The following is a 21,326-nucleotide window of genomic DNA, read 5'->3' on the forward strand; positions in this document are numbered from 1 at the left end:
ACCACTGCGCCACGGCAACCGGCCGGCGCCCTTCCGGATTCGGACACGGATTATTTTGAAAAACCTGTCCGGCTGCCGGACAGAGACACAGCGTCTGCTTTTTAAAGGTGAATGTAAATTAAAATAAGTTAGTAAAGGATCAATGAAGTGCATGTAACTTCGATTTAACGCGTTTTCACGGAGGCGAAAGTGTTGAGCAGAGAACAGTGTAAAACAAGCTTACATGTAATATGACGAAGATTATCGATGTTGCTTGTTAAAATTTGAACGTGCTTTTAAAGGATCATTTGCAATCACTTCGTTGACTCGCGGTAGGTTTTTAAGTGATTAATGGTATATGTTTGGTTTGAAGTTTCTTTTAATTTCAAGAACTTTGCTCAGAGGTCGTCAGAAGTGAACTCGTTGGTTGGATTTGAGCTTCTTTGGCTCTGTCAACACGTACGTTGATTGAAATTTACTCTCAAAGGGCGCTTTCGCTCGAATAAACACCTGAATGAGGTTTTCCAATTATGCGATTCAATCGCAACAAATCCAAGTTACATTCACCTTCAAAAAGCAGAATGTTAGACAAACTACTTACAGAAATAATTCGTTGAACGGATGGCGAACAAATCCTGAGCTTTAACAATAGTGCGATTCAATCACAACAAATCCAAGATGTATACGCCTCAAAAAGCAGAATGGTAGGCAAATTACTTAAGTATTTACCAAAATAATCAAAACTATAACAAAATTCTCGAACGTGATTGGCTATCAGCAGCCCGATTTGAGCATTAATTAGGGGTGGTAAATGGTAAATGCGAGACTGCGAGACGGCGAGACCAGCGCTTTTCTTTGCAAGCCCGAGACATATTGACTTTTTAGATTGCGAGACCGAGACTTCAAAGTCTTTTGAGTGCGAGCGCGAGGGGCTCAGACTCTTAGAATTCGAGCCCCAGATCTAGTTGAGAGCTATATAAGAATGAACGAGAATGAGCTTGTACAGAAGTCTTACAAAGGAGCCTTTTGTCGTAAATACTTGTACCTTTACACAGTTCCACAGGGAACAACAGATAAGTTCTTCGACTTCGTGGGTTTCATCATGAGCTATCGTGGGTTGTGTGTGGCTTCTTGATTCCCCCTTTAGCCTTTTAGCCAGCCTTTGCGAACAAGCTAGAACTGGAAATTCGACTATAACACACTATGATAGGATATCCTGGGACAAAATAACTGTTTTTTGGCGCCAAAATGACGTTGCGGTAAGTTTTGTAGCTTTTTGTGGAATTCAGACAATTTGGCGAAAGTTATGATTAACTTTTTCTCGGAAATTTGAAAGTTGCTTTATTGAAATTCGATGTTTTAGTATCAAGTGACGAGAAGACATTATTTATTAAAACAATCAAACGAATCAGAACTTCGAAACCCTTAACCTTGCAAAAAGTCGAGACTCCGAGGGAGCTTCGTATAAAAATCGAGACTGCGAGACGCACATAACCGCTAAAAAAGCGAGACTGCGAGACCCGTGAAATTCGACCAAACTCTTGCGAGACCCAGAGTTTTTGAAGGACCATTCGCCACCTCTTTAAGCTGGCTCAACACAGTTTTTGATACCTGTGTTTCATTCACCATTTTCTCTCAAACCCTTGATCCTTTGGTCGCCAAAAATAGCAGCAGGCAAGTTAGCAACACAAACTTTGGTTTTTTGATAGTTAAGCTGACGCATGGCAACATGACTACATATAAAAAGGCCTTTAAAATCGGTTTTGTTTATTTGCAGAAAATTTCGTCATTAGATTCTATTTATAATTTGCCCGCAACAAGCTTGTAACGATACTCCCAAGTTAACACTATTTTAATAATAATTTAACAGAGATCTTTAATTATCCCTTGTTGAAGGTTCACTGGAATATCTAGAATTTCCTTTGTTAAATTTCAATTTTTTTTCAATACTCCAGTTACTTACTTCGTAAAGTATTTTCGGGCCAAATTTAGTGAAATTCTAATGAGTGGTTCTCGAGAAATAGGCGTATTTCCGAGAGTGCAATTTTTCATTCAATCGCAATTTTTTGACTTACTACGCACGCGCTGCATTTAACTGGGTTCTTTCGGTAACAAAGAAAAAGCTGAGAATTGCAGGATTCTTTGCATCGTTACTCTTTCTAACATACCTTTGTAATAAAAGACTAAAGCCATCAATACACTGCGTTCAATTATAGAGAAAAATAGTACAAAAAAAAAAAAAAATAGCAGTTTGTCTGCTTATGTTCCAATCTTCTAGGAACAATTTTTAAACGTCATCGCTTCTGCATGCATTGCGTGCCGTTTATTACAAGGCGTCGTCCTCGGCGTCGCCGTCGTCAACGCTAAAACTCTCTATTATCTCGCTTCATAAAATTGCAAAATAATGGAAGAACAGGACCTCCTGGTGTCAATGACAATAGATCGGAATTTCCCAGGAAAAGTATCGCATTGCAAATGCGCAAAGTTTCATGCTCGAACTCGCAATAGCGTTAAAGAGGAAAACACCAAAAGATCGTGACTTAAACACCACACGAGTGCATACGAGTAGATACGAGTGACGTACGAATACATACGAGTAACATACGGATACATACAGACACATACGGTAACATACAGGTTACATACGAATACATAGGAATAACATACGATGGCAGGAGGGTAATAAACATGAAATGTACTATTTTTCTTTTTACATTTTACTTTTACATGTGCGTGGGTAAACGCAAGGTAAAAGAATAAATCGAGCGGGCAGACCACAAGTGTTCCCTTATCATATTCTCTCATTTTGATTCGAGAGTCGAAAATCGCTAGAGTCGGTCGCGACAGATGAGAGCCAATCGTTTACCAAATAAGGTGCAATGGGATCTCCTTGTGGTGACTGTTGACGCATCGAGATTATCTGATGGTATGGGAAAGACCAAAGTACAGTCCGAAGTACAGTTTTGTGCTTCGAGGAGAGACAGTGTTTGTGTTATCAAAATATAAGAAAGAAGAAGATAAAAACGAAGCTGTGAAACCATTGGTGAGTATATTGGGGAGTAAATTATTTTAAAACCAAATTAATCTTAACGCACGTAATACCGTTTGTGTCTGTATCCGTATGTTACTCGTATGTATTCGTATGTTACTTGTATGCACTCGTATGTTACTCGTATGTATCCGTATGTTACTCGTATGTATTCGTATGTTACTTGTATGTATTCATGTTACTTTTATGTATTCGTATGTTACCCGTATGTATTCGTATGTTACTCGTATGTACTCGTATGTTACTCGTATGTATATCGTATGTTTACTCGTATGTACTCGTGTTACTCGTATGTACTCCTATGTTACTCGTGTGTATTCGTACGTTACTCGGATGTACTCGTATATATTCGTATGTTACTTGTATGTATTCGTATGTTACTCGTATGTACTCGTATGTACAGTCGAACCTCGATTATCCGGACTCGTTGGGGGTAGACGAAATAGTCCGGATAATCGAAAATATGAATGTTAATGAAGAACAAAACTGTTTAAATAAAGCAACCTTTAACCGTGAAACAACACTTTTACGAATCGCTTGGAAAACAATATGGTCTACTGTACATTTTGAACCACTGAACTCTGAGCCAATCAGAACTCATTCGAGTGTTCTTCATTAGTTACGACGCGTGCGAGCGCTGCTTTTGCTCTTTAAAAGCAAAACAAACTTGCTTTTAACTGCACTTCTCAATGCTATAGTTTTAAGAAGAATATTGCTACGGATCTTGATCATGACTAATAAATATTCATGACAAAATTGAGACTAGAGAAAAAGTCCGGATAATCGACGTACGGGATAATCGAGTATTAGTATGTTCGACTATACTCTTATGTATTTGTATATCACACGTCTGTACGCGTGTGTACTCTTGTGTATCCGTATGTTACTAACATGTACTCGTGTGGTGTTTTAGTCACGATCGTTGTTGATTACCAGAAAAATAAATAAGCTTGGGTTTGGTCCTTAAATATATAGTATATGTTCACAACTGTATTATGCATTTCTTTGTAATATAGATTGGCAATGTCAAAGTCCCACTCCTTGGTTAAAATGTCAAGCATAATTTAGCTGTAACCCACATACAAGAACCTGCTTAATCTTGCTTGTTTAAACAGGTTCTTATATTTTTGGGTATTAAAACCAGCAACTATGTTCTTACACGCTGGTTTTTACTGTATTTTACTAAACACAATGGCTCCCAGTAAGCAAGAAATATGATCTCTGCTGTGGCACCCTGTTTCAGGCTTAATCCGCTCCTGGAGGTAGTAAGCGATCCCAGTGAACCTTGCAAAGGAGGCTCAAAGGTACAGAAGCTACACTTTAATGTCACGTGTAGCAAAATAACCAACGACATTGCCGTATTCTTACACCATGATCGCAGCAATTCCCTTAGCGCGCGTCTCGAGGTTGGCTCGATTACCAGCCGCTGTTTCGGGAAATGAGCCCACGGGGAGGAATGCGGCCGGACCCGAGAGTGCGGCGGAAATCGAGCCAAGTCTCAAGGCTGCCCCGAGGGCAAAGCCTTCACTAGGACCACCAAACATGACATGTGTCCTTGCGCCATAGACAAAGACTAATCCTTGCAGAATACGCAAAGTACAAAGCGAGCAGTCACTCTTTTCTTCGAAAATCCGTGGCGAGGAATGGAAAACAAGTTAGCGTGTGAGCGTGATTGTGCGCGTGACGTGCGAGTGGTGACCGGTGATGCCGCGAGGCGCCAGTAGCGCGGACGTCGGAAGACGCCTGCGCTATTAGCGGCTCGCGGCATCATCGCTTGCACGTCACGCTCAGTCACGCTCACACGCTTACTTGTTTTGAGTTCTCCCCACGGATTTTCGACGAAAAGAGAGACTGCTCGCAGTCTATACGCAAAGCGGCTCACTTAAGAATTATCACGAAAATGATTAGTTAAAGTTACAAGACAAACATTGAATAGACAAAAAAACGTTGCACTTTAATTTTCCACCAGCAGTTCACATGTACGAGTCATTTTAAATATGCATCATCACTAATTCGAATACGAAGTTACCTAATATTCAATATATTCTTGTGCTTTCAATAAAAGTCATTATACCTACCTAATATTTTTACATGTCTAACCAGCAAACCTAACGTTGAATTCTTAAAATAAAGGCAAATTGTCCTAAAATCAATTGTTTTGGACATGATCCATCTTCTTACAACCGCAGAGTTCCGAATAAAAAAGTACAAACACGTTTTAGTATAGGATATACAAATGTGTTTTTCCACAATTTAAGAGCGGCTCGTGTCTAGATCTTGATTTGTGGAAAATCAACGTTTTTACGAATGAATAACGAAAAACTCACTGGGGCTATCTTTCCTAACGTATACATCTCGCATTCAGTTAATCATGCCGGCACCTGATTCTATCGATGCAGTAAGAAGTTGTAAAACTTAAAACAGTTTTCATGGCTGTGGCAAGCAATTTGCTACACAGCCATACAAATACACCGTGTAATGGTCAGTCTTCTCCTGTTACTTAATGGCACAGTCGCTGCCCATAAATAGGTTTTATAAGTTTGTCAAACTGGATTTAATTTTCGAGAGAGTAGTACTTATAAAGTGATGCTAACGAAAGCAAAGATAGGTTCGATTTCCGCCGCTCTCTCGGGTCCGGTCTTCGTTCATCCCCGAGAAGAGTTCCGGGGGGAGAAGCGCGGGCTCCTTTCCCAAACAGCGACTGGTAATCGAGTCTAAGTCAAAGATGGCCCTAAAGTATCTTTTAGGTGTTTCGGCAGTTTCACTTTCGGAGAATTTTAAACCTCAGGAGCAGTTTTTACGCATAAAAACGTTAATTGTCAAAACGCACTCATAACGAAGCAGCAATTCTATACTTAAATACTACTAATGCACGATGCGATTTAATTGCGACGAATTGTTATGGTTAACTATACGTACAATTGCTATTATTGCATTATACCGGTGACTATATCAGTTCAATGTTTTGCCATCAGCATCATTCGGTCAGCGGCATTCCTCTTTATGTTTTAGGCCTTGCATCTACCCACGCTGTACCAAACTGGAGTCCAGTCTTCTTTGCAGTCGTTCTCCTAAGAGTGGGTAACGCAATCTTCTGGGGATTGTGCAACGAACCAACAGTACGGCAGCAAAGGAAGGCTATTTGAATTCCAGTCACAGTAGCAGGAAATTCCTTTACTAAACTACAAGCAGCTCTAATTTGTCAGTCCAGATATTCAGTTAAACTGTCATTCCATTTCATTTCTCCTTTTGCTTGGCGCTATGGACACATCCAGTCTCTTTGCTCGAAGAAGCACTTGTTATGATCCTAAGGCTAAAGCAGAATGTGAGTTCAAAAAACAAAAGTACAGATCATGTATGTCACATGCAGTACAAATAGGTTAGTATGTCTCACCTATCTAGTTGGCGTCCAGGCCCTCCTCAACAGTAGCTAGTTGATAATGCGCTTTCCTCAACCCTCCCAGCTTTTGACGCTCTTTGGTCAGCTGACTTTCAAGCTCAAGGACACGAACCTAGGATAGAGCAGGTAATAAAGTTTCGCTAAAATTACAACTGCTATTTTAACAGACCGGAAAAAAACACGTATAACTTTTTTCATGGCTCTCTACATCTCAGTTTGAACAGATCGTAGTTGTTTTTGACAGCATTATCCATCTTTAAACAATCATCTTCTGGTGTAATTACCTTAAAAAAACTTACACTTCTTGTCAAAAAGCTTGAACATTGTCAAGTTGGCGACTCAATACATTTAGTTAGTAATATTAGTAAGGTCGAATTATAAAACGATTCACATACCTGTGACTCCATTTCATATCTCTTTGCTTGTGTGAGGGTCAACTTGGAGTAATCAGGAACTGCTTCTACGCGAACAAACAAAAAAAGACCAACCAAATTTAGGAGCTGAAGCACTTTTATCAACCAATAATTACACCAGCCAACTTTGCAGTGAACGAGTTCAACAATGATTTCAAGCTCATTTTAAAGAAGACAAACACATCAGAATGTTTCCTCAATTGAATCCGGCATAGATCAGCTCCCTGACGCCGAAAGAGACCTTATCAGAACTTCGGTCACCTCTACCATCACCATCACAATTGGCGTCCTCATCCACGAAACAACATTACTCGGCAATGAAGAGGAAAAAGCGCTCAGAGACCTTGCCAAGGACACATCTGTTACAATTTTACCAGCCGATAAGGGCCGAACCGTAGCCGTGATGAATACTAACGAATACACAGACAAAGTGAGCAACCTTCTACACGACGATAAAACCTACCACAAGATAACAGACTAAAGAAGGAACCCAACATCGTGCACCGAAAATCTCTCAATAAACTTCTTCTCCAGATTAAAGATCAGCCAGCCTCGCATGACAGTAGCAAGATACAGATACGGTTTGGCATAATGGAAAGAACCCTGGATCTCCTGCATATGAATAATCCAAATACCTCGCCAACATCTTGTCACCTCTTCAGAATAATAAATACACAGTCAAGAATAGTGCATCTTTCGTTGAAAAGATCCGCACCTTGTCTGTGGATTAGGACGAGATCCTAGTATCTTTTGACGTCGTGTCACTGTTTACTTGTATTCCGACCCACCTAGCCAACGAAGTTGTAAAAGAGAGACTGGACTCTGACCAATCAGTACCAGAGAGAACCAACTTGTCTCTCCAAAATATCATGACACTTCCACAGTTCGTCCACGACAACAATTTCTTCGTATTCCAAGGCATCCACTTCCAACAAATTTTCAGTTGTCCGATGGTATCTCCAGTCAGCGCCATCTTAGCTAATCTCGATGGACTCTCTCATCGGCCCCAACCCCTAGTAACCCTCCCAAATGGTGGTTTAGATACGTACATGACAGCCATGTGTGTGTAGAAAGGGAACACGTACATGAATTCCATTCACATATCAATTCCATCAAACCTCACATCAAATTTACAATAGAGATAGAATCAGAAGGCTCCATTGCCTTTCTTGACACCAAAACAACCAGACAAAAAGAGGCTCTATCACTGTATCTGTCTACAGGAAAGCTACTAACACCGACCGTTACCTTGATTTCAAATCACACCACTATCCCCAGCAGTAAACACTCGGTCGTACGCACCCTCATGGATCGCGCAAAGAACATTCCTTCCACCGAGGAGGAAGTATCACGGGAAACTAAACGAGTAGCCAAAGCCCTCGCCACTAATAACTACCCTACTAATTTCATTCACAATGGCCGCCAACTGAATACACTACAGGAAATGAATGAGACCGATCAGCGCGGCTTGGTTATCCTGCCCTACGCCAAAGGGTTCTCCGAGAGAGTCGCAAACGTTCTCCGAGGTTTCAACATCAAGGTCACCCATAAGGTTATTCGCACCATCGCCAACACACTTAAAAAGCCAAAAGACAAGATCGAGAAAGAGGCTTCCAGAGGAATCGCGTATAAGATCAAATGTAAAGACTGTGATTGTGCTTACGTTGGTCAGACATTACGCGCTAAAAACACGCGTAAAAGAACACGCAAAGGCCATAGCCACATTGGATAAAAACTCTTTGTTGGCCAAACACCATATGCTTCACAATCACCAAATAGATTTGGAAAGTGTTGAAATTGCCAGGTCATCGGCGTGGCAACAAAGCTTGACATTCCATGCGGGATAGGAACGCTATAAACGAACACAAAGCGCTACCAAACATTTACAATAACATTAAGAATTTTTAGAGTCATTAAGAATACCCTAGAGACTACTGTTACACTCCTTCGAGGCGTAATTTAGTTTTATCACATATTGTGTACATATACCAAGCAGGACGCCGTTAGACATTTGCATTTTTATCTTTGCTGAAGAAGTCAACAGTAGTAGCTGAAAACGTCCAGTATATATTTTTACCCAGTGCCAACTTTTTATTTCTTTTTATCAAAATCCATGCCTGGCTACACACCGGATATTTTTTACATCAGTTTATAGTCTGTCACATAAATGGTCATCATTGTTTGCAGAATTTGAAAACTTCGCTTGCACGTATTAGGGACCGTTCATTTTTTATGAGGGAGGGGGGGCTGGTGGGATTTGGGAAGCACCATTTAAAAATCGCATGACCCCCCCTCAGCTTACCAATTTTTTCACATGACCCCCCCTTTATAGCGGTCATTTTTTGGGATGACCCCCCCCCCAAAAAAAAAAATTGAACAAACAATATTTAGATTTCAACTTTTTTAATATTTCTCTATTATCCCCCTACTTCACGTTATTGTGCTCACTATGAAGACAATATTTACAATCCCTATACGACAGAGAGCTGTTGTTTAAAAAACAAATCAAAAGAAAGAGAAGTCAATTTCGGATCTCCTAGTTATGGCTCGCCCTGAGCGTGTGGCATTTGGCCTTTCATTGGCATCTTCCTCATCTGAATTGATGAATGCAAGAATGACGTCATTTGAGTCATCTTCTCCCCCAGAGTCAATGGCATCACTGTCATACTCATCATTGTCACTTTCATCCGTTTCACTGCTGTCAGCACTTGCCCTGTTGTCATTTTGTGTCAATGTCCTGGCATTTCTCAGTGTTGGTTGGCCAGCTTTGAGAGGCCTCTTCTGCTGCAAGCATGAATGTCTTACAATTGCCTTTACTTTCTCACTCTTGCTGCTTTTTAAATGCGCAAAATTCCAAAATGCGCAATAATGGCGAAAGCGACGAGTCGTTTAAGAAAAGGTTTACAGCTGAACGATCTAGGCAGTTTGACATCTTACAAGCAAAAGAAGCAATCTTTCTGAGTGCGGATGGCTGTTCAGAAAGGGCGGGTGAGTTTTCCGTGCCAGGGTACCAGTTGAAGCCCAGTGATGGAAGAAAACTGAACTTTTCCATCAAAGAGCTCAGAGCAATTGTGGAAAAGTTGAATGTCATATTGAAAGATGTAAAGGAACACGATTCCACACTCTTTCAGTCCAATGGGCTTGCTTTAAAGCAGGGCGAAGAATTTGCCCACAGTTTTAATGTAAAACAGATCAAATGTATAGAAGCTAAGTTGACGAAGGTCACGCAGGACATGGAAGCACTAGAAAATAAGAAGAGCAATTATAACAGCATATTCAAGGGCACACTCAAACAGCACATCAACAAAAGGAGAAGGAAAAAAGAAAACCGCAGAAAGTCAAATGAAAGAAAGAGGAAGCGGACTGAAAACAACGTCCAACGAGTTTATGGAATCTGTGTTGGAAACTCGCTAGGAAATGATCTTCCACAATGCCTTGTGTACCCTCCTAGAACGGCCGTCCCGGAAGAGTGTATTAAAGTTGAGGATGTTGCCACGTCGTTATTTAGAAGAGATGGGCCATACATTGCACAGCTCTTGGAAGGGAATTATTTCACCACAAACCTTGAGCAGGAAGTCAAAGATTATGTTTACACCTTCATGTACCCTGAAGAGTACACTCTGACGGAAAGCATTGCTGCTTCTTGCAGCATTGGTGAAACAGACTTCCATAGCAGCACAAGCGGCGACGAAGAACTCGATGACAGCGAAGATGAAGATGAGTGCCAGTGAAAGTTGCATTCGAAAATAACAGTGTTAAATACTTCTTTTCAGTAGCTACAAATGCTTTTTGTCGCCAAAAGGAAAGTTTGTAATAAATTTGTATCCTGCCTTCTATGCTTATTCTATAGCAATTTTTTTTATATTCAAACATTATGCCATTTTAAAGTTTTACTAAAATATTTCACGTGACCCCCCCTTTTCCCCTTATTTTTTTGGGATGGCCCCCCCTCGAAAGCCATTTTTTTCCCCATGGCCCCCCCCCCCCAAATCCCACCAGCCCCCCTACCTTATAAAAAATGAACGGTCCCTTAGTAGTAGTACGTAAGTAGTTCATTCATTTAAACACGGTAAAATCTTCAATATATATTCAACAACTACAGTAAGCTAAATCCTACTTGCAGTTAAAATCATGTACTTACTGCTGTCCTCGATCATTTCTGCTCCTGTTTTAGCAGATGCTACCACACCGGCTGCAGATTCAACAACTGAAACAAATAAAAACACCCTCTCTAAATCAGATCATCATTGTGTATCATGGAAACACAAAATAACTGCAATTTGCTGATAGCCAAAAATAGCATCTACAGTGACGGTGACAGTGACATACATACATACATCATCTTTATTTCACCTCGGATGACAGTGACAGTGACAGTGACATGAAACCACTGTTGGTCGATAGACCCTGTCTAGTATTGTTCACTGGTTGGTTCCTGCGTTTGCAAGTTAAAATGAGGCCGAACGAAGGTGAAAAACTATTTTTTCAATGGTACATAGCGCCACGCAGCGTTGGAATAGAAGTAGAGAGCTAACTCTGAGCTAATTTAGTCAACCTAAAGAACCAAAAAATAACCCAGGAATTTCCCCCTGGACGTTAGCCCTACAAAGGAAAGAGTCCAAGATTTGCCTCTTTCTTTTGTCTCTTTCTCTGTGGTCCTGTAAAGTTCCCCATTTCCATTCTAGGGGAAACGCTAGAATGGAAATTACTGGGAAATTTTCCAACACTTTAAATCACCTCATAGGTAATTCTCCGCTTTTGAATCTCTTGCGAAACCTCTTGTGTTAAAAATTCGTAAAAGTTGCCATTGTTTTGTTAACAAAATGGTACATGTCAGAGAAAACTGAAGCTGAGGCAGCAGTTCTTGTAGTTTCTATCTGGTGCTTTACACTGACGTCGACATACCATTTCTGGAAGCCCCCTGTAGACCTGCTAAACCAGCGCTTGTCTGTCGAGCCTTGACTCTCGAAGCAGCTACCTGTAAAACAAAGAACATTCCTACTTCACGCATCTTGCACTTGGAAATAGCAAATTCAGCCAGCTATCACAACAAACACACCGGGAGTAGAGCCACGTGCAACTACCAACTATCTTGATTACCAATCAAGCGTACCGTGAATTACAGCAAAGTAACCTGGAAACTGTACAGACTGAAACATTCCAATACTCTCAACTTCGAAAGGTTGGCCGGTTAACTATTAGAGTGTTTTAAGACATAACGACTGAAAAGTTCAGGTATAACCATTAGATGGCGAACGGATTTCATCTCGAACCAGTTAACAAAACGCTAAGTAAATCAGTCTGAGACAAACAGCTCCAATTTTACGCCTTCTTAGAAAGACCTGAGAATACACATTGCCTTGATTGTGGACTATAGTGGGAACATGTTTCTTAGTTCCACTCACCAGTTGCACTGTACTTGCTGTAATTTCATTGGAAGCTACGACGATTTCTTCAAACTTGCCTTGTCCCTGGACAACTTTATCAGCCGAGTCACTGCAGTGAAAATCACAACGCTTATTGTAATACCATACTTCAGAGCAGTGAAAGAGTAGTGCGTGGTACATGCTAGTTCAGTACAGTTCTTTTTTTGGTAAACAGGTTTTGAAGTTCTGATCGTAAAAGACGAAGCTAAAGGTGTACAAAAACTGTCACATTTCTCACGCGCTCATTGCCAGGATCGATTAGAGGAAAAAAACTCTGCAGTGTCAAGATTAGTTCTGAAAGTTTTCATGAAGTAATTTCGATGGTTGGTAGGAGTACAAACCAAATTCCCAATAGAAAGGAAGCAGATTAAAAGACAGGTTCATGTTTGAAGCACTCGAGATCAGCAGATTACTATAGCAGGAAAAGATCCGTTCTCACGGAAACGGGCTCCAATCCATGATCCCACGGAGTAACATCCAACAGTGAACCAATCACAATGAACTCTTTTTGACCAATCAGATGCAAGATCAAGCCAACACACAGCCTATAGAACATCACTCTGCAGGAGAATACAGTGCTCCCCAGCCACAACCCTGAAGACAATTAAATTTACTTACACAAGCACCTTGGCTCCCCAACCAACAGCCTTAGCAGCTGAAATCAGACCCTCTGTCCAGCGATGATGACGCTTGTAGAATTCTTTCGCAGTAGCTGAGCCCTGAAAAACAAAGCACAACACTGAGCACAAGGTCGAGTGAAAAAACATCGCACAAGCAAGGAAAGAGAAGAATCATTTTCACCCAACCATGGCCAATGTAAAATTGTTTTTACAACGTGTTGTAAGGCAATAGTAGCATTACTGTTTACGCTGAGCATAGTTGCAATCAATAGTGTCATAATGTTCTTTCTTTCTTCTCTTTTTTTTTCAAGCTTCACGCTTTAAGCATTCAATAAATTGAAATAAAGGTCACGTATGTATACCGTAAAATCCCACTTTAAAGCCCTGGGCTTATATAACTTCATAAGGGGTTTTGGGTGGGCTTATATAAACGAGGGAGGGGGGCTTGTATCCGTGGGGGCATATAAGCGGAATAAAAACATGTTTCGGAACGACGAGATAAAACGTATCTGAGAAACGAATTAAAGCTAAGGTGGGCTTATATCCGGAATAATACCTTTGTTAGCTTATATCCGGGGTAGCTTATAACCAGGAGTGCTTTAAGGTGGGATCTTACGGTATAAAAGTTTGGAGGCAAGAAAAATCTAACAGCTTGTACGACTCAGTCTTATACGACATCTTCACTAATGAGGATTTATCCTTTGTTTGTTTTAAATGTTATTTTTATTCCCAATAGTTCAATGGGTAAATCTCAGTTGCACTTTTATCATATAAACTCCAGAGTACGGACTCCTGTTGTATGGACAGTTCAGCTGATCAAATTGACACTAAAACTCACATAACTCTTCCTCTGCGAGAGCTTGGTTTAAATTGGAAAGATCGAGGTTCAGCTGTACCTGGCCGAGACAAAAAGGCGAACAAATCAACCTGTGTTTACAATTTTAATGCCGTTACCTTTCCTTCGTGGACAATTTCCTTTTGCAATACTTTAGACTTCATTATCAACACCTTGATTGCCTGGAAATGTACAACACGCAGGTTTAGTGCACAAGAAAATACACCATGAACAGGTAAATAGTTTAGAGAAAAGCTACCCGCGTGCTAGCGAAAGTTAATTCAAGGCCCAGCTAAACGCACACAACATTTCAATACAACAAACTGTAACATTGCTGCGCACATTTGGCGACAGGGTGGCCAAATGACTGCAACATGTTTTGCGCAACATTGTTACAACATGTCGCACTGAAATATAACGTGTGTTAGGCTGGGCCTTAAAACAATAGATAACCTCTGCCCCCCACCCCGTAGGTCTTAAACAGGGAATTCGGTGAATGTCAAGCTTATATTATTGAGAAAGACACAAAACATTAGCTGCAATTGTTCAACGCCCAATTAAGCTAACCCATGATTAGCAAGAATTTTGATTTCAGTTTTGTAACGGCTTTTCGGTGAGGTTTTTTGCTTATATTATTTGCCCTTCAGCTCTGAACTTGAATTATCTCACACAACACAAAACACAAGCAGTGAACAACATTTTTATACAAGAAAAATTAACACAGCCAGAGCCTCTCAAATAATTCTTATAGTTGTTAATCTTACAAAATTAATAGTCGTGTATTACAACTGTTTTAAATCCATTAGATTAATTAAAGTTCTTCATAATTTGGACAAATTACCTCCATTAGTGCTGTGCAGGAATCCAGAATTCTGTACATAAACGAAATCAAACGAATGAACATAAAGTTATGAACAAAACATAAAATCGCCTTTAGCTTAGGTGCCCCATAGCAAGTTTGCATTTTGTCTTTATTTGTAATTTTAAGCTTACACAATCTCCATCACAGAATGTACGTGTTCCTCTCACCTTCCGTTCACTTCAAGTTGGACACCACTGAATTTCTCTCTTGTTTTGTTAAGCATTTCCTAACATAAATTAACAAACACAAATTTCAACTTTTGTTTATTAAAAGAAGCAAACCAATAGACCATTTTCCAGTTCTATGAAATGTAACCAAGCCTGTGTATGAAAGCGAGGTTTGGCTTGACCTTGTGATGATTGAGATTAGACCCAAGTTAGCATGATAACAGGATAGTTTATATTTGAAGTCACAAGGCTTGTATGACAACTGCGGCCTTGCCTCTGCTCAAAGACCCAATCACTAACCACGGAATTGTAAAATGGGTTATGAACAACAAGCAAAATAAAATAAGGGCACAGGACAAGAGCACAGTTTAGGAAACGACAATTTGTATTGCTAATATATACCAAATGAAATCGGATGAGTTCGAGCGCTGATTTGAAAAAAAAGGCGAGTGACACAAGGAAAGACCATAAAATGCACTTGTTAACTGACAACATGACCATCCACGAGTGAAAATCAAAAGTGTTTTAATCAGTTATGGATTACAGCCACGTGTACAGCTGTGCGGGTACCTAAATAACTCATTTGTTATCATAATTATTATGGACATTTTTTTTTACCTCAATTCTGGCCGCTGAATCAGCGACAAGCTGAGAAAAAAAAAACACAAAAGATAACTCGGTCAGTAGATGACGCCTGACTATTATTTACAACAGTTAGTATGCTTGTTACCCATAATATCGTTCAGTAAAACTGTCAATGTGGGGACTGAGTACGCGAAGCATTCATATGTCTCGTACTGTGGACCTTTTAAGGTCCTACCAGTGTGCTTAAAAGTACAGTGGTAGGACTAGGCTATTAGGAAAACAATCAGTAACTTTCGCCATTTATGATGTCCAGAAACACAACGACAACTACAACGGTGACAAACAAAAACAAGAAAAAACAAAAGAAAAATATGGTTATATCTAGCTCTCACCTCGGCAGTGGCATTAATTTCATCGTCAACTTCGCTACCAATACTATCCATATTGTCCTTCTCCTTGGGTGCAAGAGCCTGTTTATAAAACCAGTTGGATCTGTTACTAAGGCAATATATTATACTTTTCTTTCTTCTATATGTACGCCAGCTGTTAGGTTAAAGTTCAAAATAAGAAAATGACCGACTAAGCGTTTTCATCGGCCAAAGTAGCCGTAACAACGGGGCGGTCATAGGGCGAGGTTCCAAGCTGACAAAATCAGTTACAAAATAATTACTGGTGTCCGCAGTGAGTACAGTTCAATCACCGGAGTTACGCGTTCTCTAATAACACACATGCGACCCACAGACTTCAACTCCTCAACTCCACCGACGAAGGGCACCTGCTCTTAACGCTTTCACATTCGCCACGACGGTCAATTTACGTTAATTAACTTGATAATCAACTAAGTGTTATGGTTGCCACACGACAAAGGGCAACCGTCTCTTTGGGGGCTGGTAAAATAAGTATCCAGTATCGTAGGCACGCGTCAAGAGGTCATAGCCAGCTAAATTAACGACAAACTTCTCGGGACAATTACCTCTTTATGAGTCCAAAAGACATAATCTGCTCTTCCTTGCTCCGTATACTGACCCCTACCAAGTTTGTAGCATTTTTGTTTCACTTTTTGATTGCAAACTTACCTCGGCGACCTTAGTAATATCTGCGATATACTTCTTCACAGCATTCAATTTATCAGCAAGAGCACTTGGATCTTTAGTGATGAAAAAACAAATGATATGAGTTCATGATAGCTACGTCTCTCAGAATGCCTCTACATATGTGGGATCTTTGTATGTTCACCAGTCAATCCGAAAAACCCTCACCTGGTTCCTTCTGTTTATAGAGTTGTAACAGTTCAAGAGATGCCTTGCCAGCGGATTCCCCAAGTGACTGAAGATCTACAAACCAAGAGGTAATTGAATCAGTTTATACAGCCTATATTCTCACAAAACTACTCTAGCGGCAAATACAAACCACCAAGCTTGCAAACAGATATCAGAACGAGGTCTGTTGTGATGAAGAAAGAAACCTACTGAAATGTAGAAGCCAGATCAAACGAAAACAAGAATTGAAGGATGAGAAACGGGCAAGAGTTTTCTTCAGTCCAACCAAACAAAGATGAGAGCTGGCATGCAAGAGGGACAACAATTTGTCACGCAAACAAATTACAACGGACATATTGAGGTTGCCTGTGCTTACAGTTCTCACGCAACCCTCCTGTAACGGTGAAACGAGCGAGAACTTTCATATTGTTCGATACATGAGAGCGCATGAGGCTTTTGGCGGTCAAACCAGAGCGATATTTTGAAACTCTAGCCAACTCTATTTTGATTCTTGTTTAGAATATAAACAAAAACTGTGTGATTTTAAGCTCTGACCTGAAGCTTCTTGAGTTGGTGCCATGTGAGAAGTGGCCTTTGCATTGAGAATGCATTCACTGAGCTGGTGCGAGAACGACCCAAGACAGCATGCACACGGAATGGCATCTGAAAGAGCGATATATGAAAAATCGTGCTCAACAAAACAACTGAGACAGGAAACTAAACAGCATGTCTTACGTAAACTTCGAGATGGTTAATAGTTGAAACATACCGACAACAATGTTCGTATCCCACCTTTATGATCTTTCTGATAAGATGTAAACGTTGAATTTAGCTCATCAACAACGCCCGGAAGACTTTCGATTCTGCCCAACAAGTAATCTGAAAGGAAGCCAAAAAATACGTTTAGACACCGTAAGGTCGAGGGCGATAAAGGGGCGGAGATGTGCGGGGAACTCGGGGATGGGGGTAAACCCGGAGTAAAGGAGACGGGAAACGCTATCGAAGATTGGAAAGGAGAGGCGAGGAGCGGCACTTCCAAAGTGGCGGCCTATGCCCTAGAGAAAAGGAAATCATACCGCAGTATTTGGCAATAAAAAAAGCACCAAGAGTTGGGAACCATCAAGGAAGGGAGAAGATTAGGGTACACTTACACGAATGCCAAAAAATAAAAAAATAGCTAAATACTGCACCACACCTAGACATGTCCAGCTTAATCATATCAAGTGTTTTACATGACATACAATTCAAGTAATCACTGGGTTGACGGGGCAAGGGTTCCTTCCTTTCGAGCTTCACCCCACACTATGCTCACGTAATTGAGGTAGTTATATTAGCTAAGTTTTTTCATAAATCCTAATTCTTTTTATAATTTGCAAGGTTCCGTAGAAGAACACAGTAATGTGACATGGTTACCGTAGATTTCATTATAATAACGTTTTCTCAACATGTATGATTTGTGGTTCCCATTCTTCCAAATAAACAACTAAGTTTTTATGAGCAGCAAAGACACCAAGAGTTTTCGTACCTGCAGTGCATGTGGTTGAGCTATGTTTAGGGTTGTGAAACTGGTCTAAAGAGTCTTGGATTGTTTTTTCCGCTGCTTCTATTGCCATACCTGCCCAGTAAAGAAGACCACTATACATCACTATTTAAAATACAGGTTACTACGCAGAAATTTGTGGAATACCACTAAGTATTTATAACAGGCCATTTCTTAGTGGAGGCGCGGTGGGCTCATAGTTAGTGCGCTCGCCTTCGGGTTGAGCGGTCCGGGTTCGAGCCCTGGCCGGGGACGTTGTGTTGTGTTCTTGGCAAGACAGTTTACTCTCAGTGCCTCTCTACACGCAGGTATATAAATGGGTAACGGCGAATTTAATGCTGGGGGTAACCCTGCGATGGACTAGCATCCCATCCAGGGATAAGTAGAGGTACTCCTAATCGCTTCATGCTACAGAAACAGAGATAAGCGCCGGCCTGATGCCGGGGCCCCTTGGCTCGTATGCAGACTTTACTATTTCCAAATCCAGCCTTTGAATCTTGTATTCGTATAGGTAATCATACGGTTTCGAGTTCAATTTGGAATTAATTTGCACCAGTCAGATTTTCAAAAAGCTGAAATTGTACGAGCCGCTTCGCTTCTTCGGCTTGAAAAACTCACAAGTGCAAATTAATTCCAAATTGAACGAGAATAACCGTATGATTACTTATTAATAACATCAACATGAAAAAATTCGCGTGGAGGAAGTGCCGGAAGATCTTTCTTGAAGCCATTTTTTCTCATTCGAGAAAAAGTTTCCGCACAAAATTTTTGTCATCATTTTACGTGATATCATTGGCTTAGAAAATTTCCCACTGTCTTTCAGCCAATCATAATCCAGAATTACGATGAATAATTTGCACTGGTGATACACTTTTTGCACTGGTGTAACACTTGAACTGCACTGCTCTCAGTCAATCAGAATCGAGTAATTTTTTCATGTATATTATTAGCGACCTAATACAAGTAGGACCTACCACTTGTGTAATATTCTCCTTGGTGTGTAGTTAAGTCACAACAAATACTGATTTTTCTTTTCAGTCAAGACACTACTAGTTGCTCTTACCCACAAGGTCTTGCTTTTCTTTCGTAATACCTTCCAGTCTCTTTTTTTCAAGCTCGTTTATCTAGGAACAAAAAATTAAAATCACATACTATTTTCGAGTGGTGAAAAAACAATGTTTCACGAGCGGGCAGAGCGAATGAGTAAAATATTGCTTTTATCACGAGAAAATAAAATTCATATATTCAATCCACAGTGTGATTTTCTTTTCATTATATACACTAAACTATCGCTCGCAATTTTCATTGACTGTTTGCCCCAACAAACATGAAAAATCGGGAAATCGACGTCATCTATATCCTCACAAGTGAGGATAAGGAAAATATGCCACCAGGGTGTCGTAAGAATTTTAGAAGTGGTGTATTTTCCAGTAAAACACTTGTGTCTTTAAAGAAGAGTACCTCGTTTTCTAATTTGTGAAGTAATATATCAAACACGAGAGACAGTGTTTCATCGGGATATCCAAACACCGAGAAGAGAGTTGAAAATACGACGCGCAGCGGAGTATTTTTGACGAAATTCGACGTGTTTGGATAGCCGATGAAACACCGTCTCGAGTGTTTGATATATCTTCTCAATCGAAACAAAAACTAAGGAGTAAACGCAGAAGTAAAATCATCAAAATCTATTCTAATTAAGACTGGGTATCCAAACCTCCTTCACGGTTGTGATTTTCTTTGTTTTAACTTGATGAATTATTATTGAGTTTGAGAAGCTGTTATAACAGATTGCAATTCATACACTTTAAGAAGCTCAGTCACGGTATTTTGAGTTATTTTGGCCAAGTACAAAAATACCTTTAAATTGAAGGAAACCTAGAAATAATAGTTTACTAAGGTGGAAAAAAACTCAGAAGATATTAATAAACCAAAAAGGAACAAGGATGATTAAGGATGGAGAGGATTGACACGGATTACAAATCGGCGACGAATTTGAAAAATTAAGGCTAAACTCTTCAATATGCGCAAACCGTGACGAAGCTCCCTTAAATACTAAAAACAAATCCGCTCACCTTTTCTTCATGTTCTTTTCTTTCCTTGGCTATGGTTTCCTCAGCTGTTCTTTTCGCTAGTTCATCTTCTGTCCAGCTCTTACGAACTTCTGACAGATCACTGCTAAGCAATACAATCTATAGAAATAACCAACACGCTGTCAAACACATGATCATTGTAAGTCTCATTTTGTTCATCATGTCTCAACCTGCAGTCAGGTTTAAAAGTCCGAAACGGCGACCATCCAAGCAATTGCGACTTCCCTAATGTAAACTTGAGTATAGTGCCAGTTTTTCATTCTTATCCGCCGGGAAAAAGGCTCCCCACTTTTTACCCAACATTAGCCAACATTTTGATCACCCACTCAGACCATGCCGCACTGAAGTTTGATTCAGGTCAAGCTTTCGTCCAGCAATCGCTACAACGAGTGGACGAGTACAATATGGACACAACATGTCACAGAAGACCTAACATTTTTGGAAGATGCCACATCTAATTGTTAGGATCGTTTTACCAGCGTTCAAGTCAACATTGGTTAAAGTGAGTTGTTCTTCCGTTCCCTCTCTGGGTAAGAAAACGTACTGAAGCGAAAACGTGAGAAGGAGGGGAGAATGTCCAGACAAAAGCAACCCCTCCCTTCATAGCAAATGGATGTTTAAACCTTTGCCACTGAGCACCTTTTACATTCTGATCCTAAGATCAACTAAAGAATTTTCTTAAATAAGAAGGCATGTTATAACAACACAATTTTAAGGCAGCTTTGGGCAAACGTTTGTTGACATGCTCTTGAGGAGATACTCATCCCTTTGCAGACATAGAGATCTATTAGCAAACAAAACGATGAAATAGAAGTAACCTTTTCCTCATGCTCTTTTCTCATTGCTTCTATCTGTTCTTCTGCGGTTTTCCTTGCTTCTTCTGTTTCACCTTTTTCTTTTTTCAACGCCTCCAGCTCCGCCATAAGAGACGAAATCTTGAAGAAAAAAAATTACTTTCATTTACTCGACCGAAAATCTGTTGCTTTAAGCGACCATTCACGCAAAATGTATTGGAAACCACAATGGAAAAAAAAAAAAAAACAGAAACAGAAAGTCTCAAAGCAACAGCTACATCACAACAAACCAGCAAACGAAAGAGTT

General features: G+C 40.2%; 1 protein-coding gene across 1 annotated transcript in view; it reads right to left on the minus strand.

The window, feature by feature from the left end:
- Positions 1-4,961: 4,961 nt before the first annotated feature.
- LOC110058914 (huntingtin-interacting protein 1-like) overlaps positions 4,962-21,326 on the minus strand; it is a 41,177-nt gene continuing 24,812 nt past the window's right edge. Inside the window, exons 25-44 of the mRNA XM_089280337.1 lie at positions 21,044-21,160; positions 20,208-20,324; positions 19,199-19,259; positions 18,121-18,210; positions 17,388-17,474; positions 17,151-17,258; positions 16,596-16,670; positions 16,413-16,483; positions 15,729-15,806; positions 15,370-15,399; positions 14,752-14,810; positions 14,564-14,594; positions 13,842-13,904; positions 12,886-12,986; positions 12,247-12,337; positions 11,747-11,819; positions 10,983-11,048; positions 6,824-6,888; positions 6,423-6,540; positions 4,962-6,341 (exon numbers count right to left, since the gene is read on the minus strand). Coding sequence (XP_089136463.1) covers positions 6,427-6,540; positions 6,824-6,888; positions 10,983-11,048; positions 11,747-11,819; positions 12,247-12,337; positions 12,886-12,986; positions 13,842-13,904; positions 14,564-14,594; positions 14,752-14,810; positions 15,370-15,399; positions 15,729-15,806; positions 16,413-16,483; positions 16,596-16,670; positions 17,151-17,258; positions 17,388-17,474; positions 18,121-18,210; positions 19,199-19,259; positions 20,208-20,324; positions 21,044-21,160 — 1,497 coding nt within the window. The 3' untranslated portion in view covers positions 4,962-6,341; positions 6,423-6,426. The remainder of the gene's footprint in view (positions 6,342-6,422; positions 6,541-6,823; positions 6,889-10,982; positions 11,049-11,746; positions 11,820-12,246; positions 12,338-12,885; positions 12,987-13,841; positions 13,905-14,563; positions 14,595-14,751; positions 14,811-15,369; positions 15,400-15,728; positions 15,807-16,412; positions 16,484-16,595; positions 16,671-17,150; positions 17,259-17,387; positions 17,475-18,120; positions 18,211-19,198; positions 19,260-20,207; positions 20,325-21,043; positions 21,161-21,326) is intronic.

This window comes from Orbicella faveolata, unplaced genomic scaffold (assembly GCF_042242905.1).
Source record: "Orbicella faveolata isolate gen_17 unplaced genomic scaffold, um_ofav_v1 contig_47, whole genome shotgun sequence".
Taxonomy (NCBI): domain Eukaryota; kingdom Metazoa; phylum Cnidaria; class Anthozoa; order Scleractinia; family Merulinidae; genus Orbicella; species Orbicella faveolata.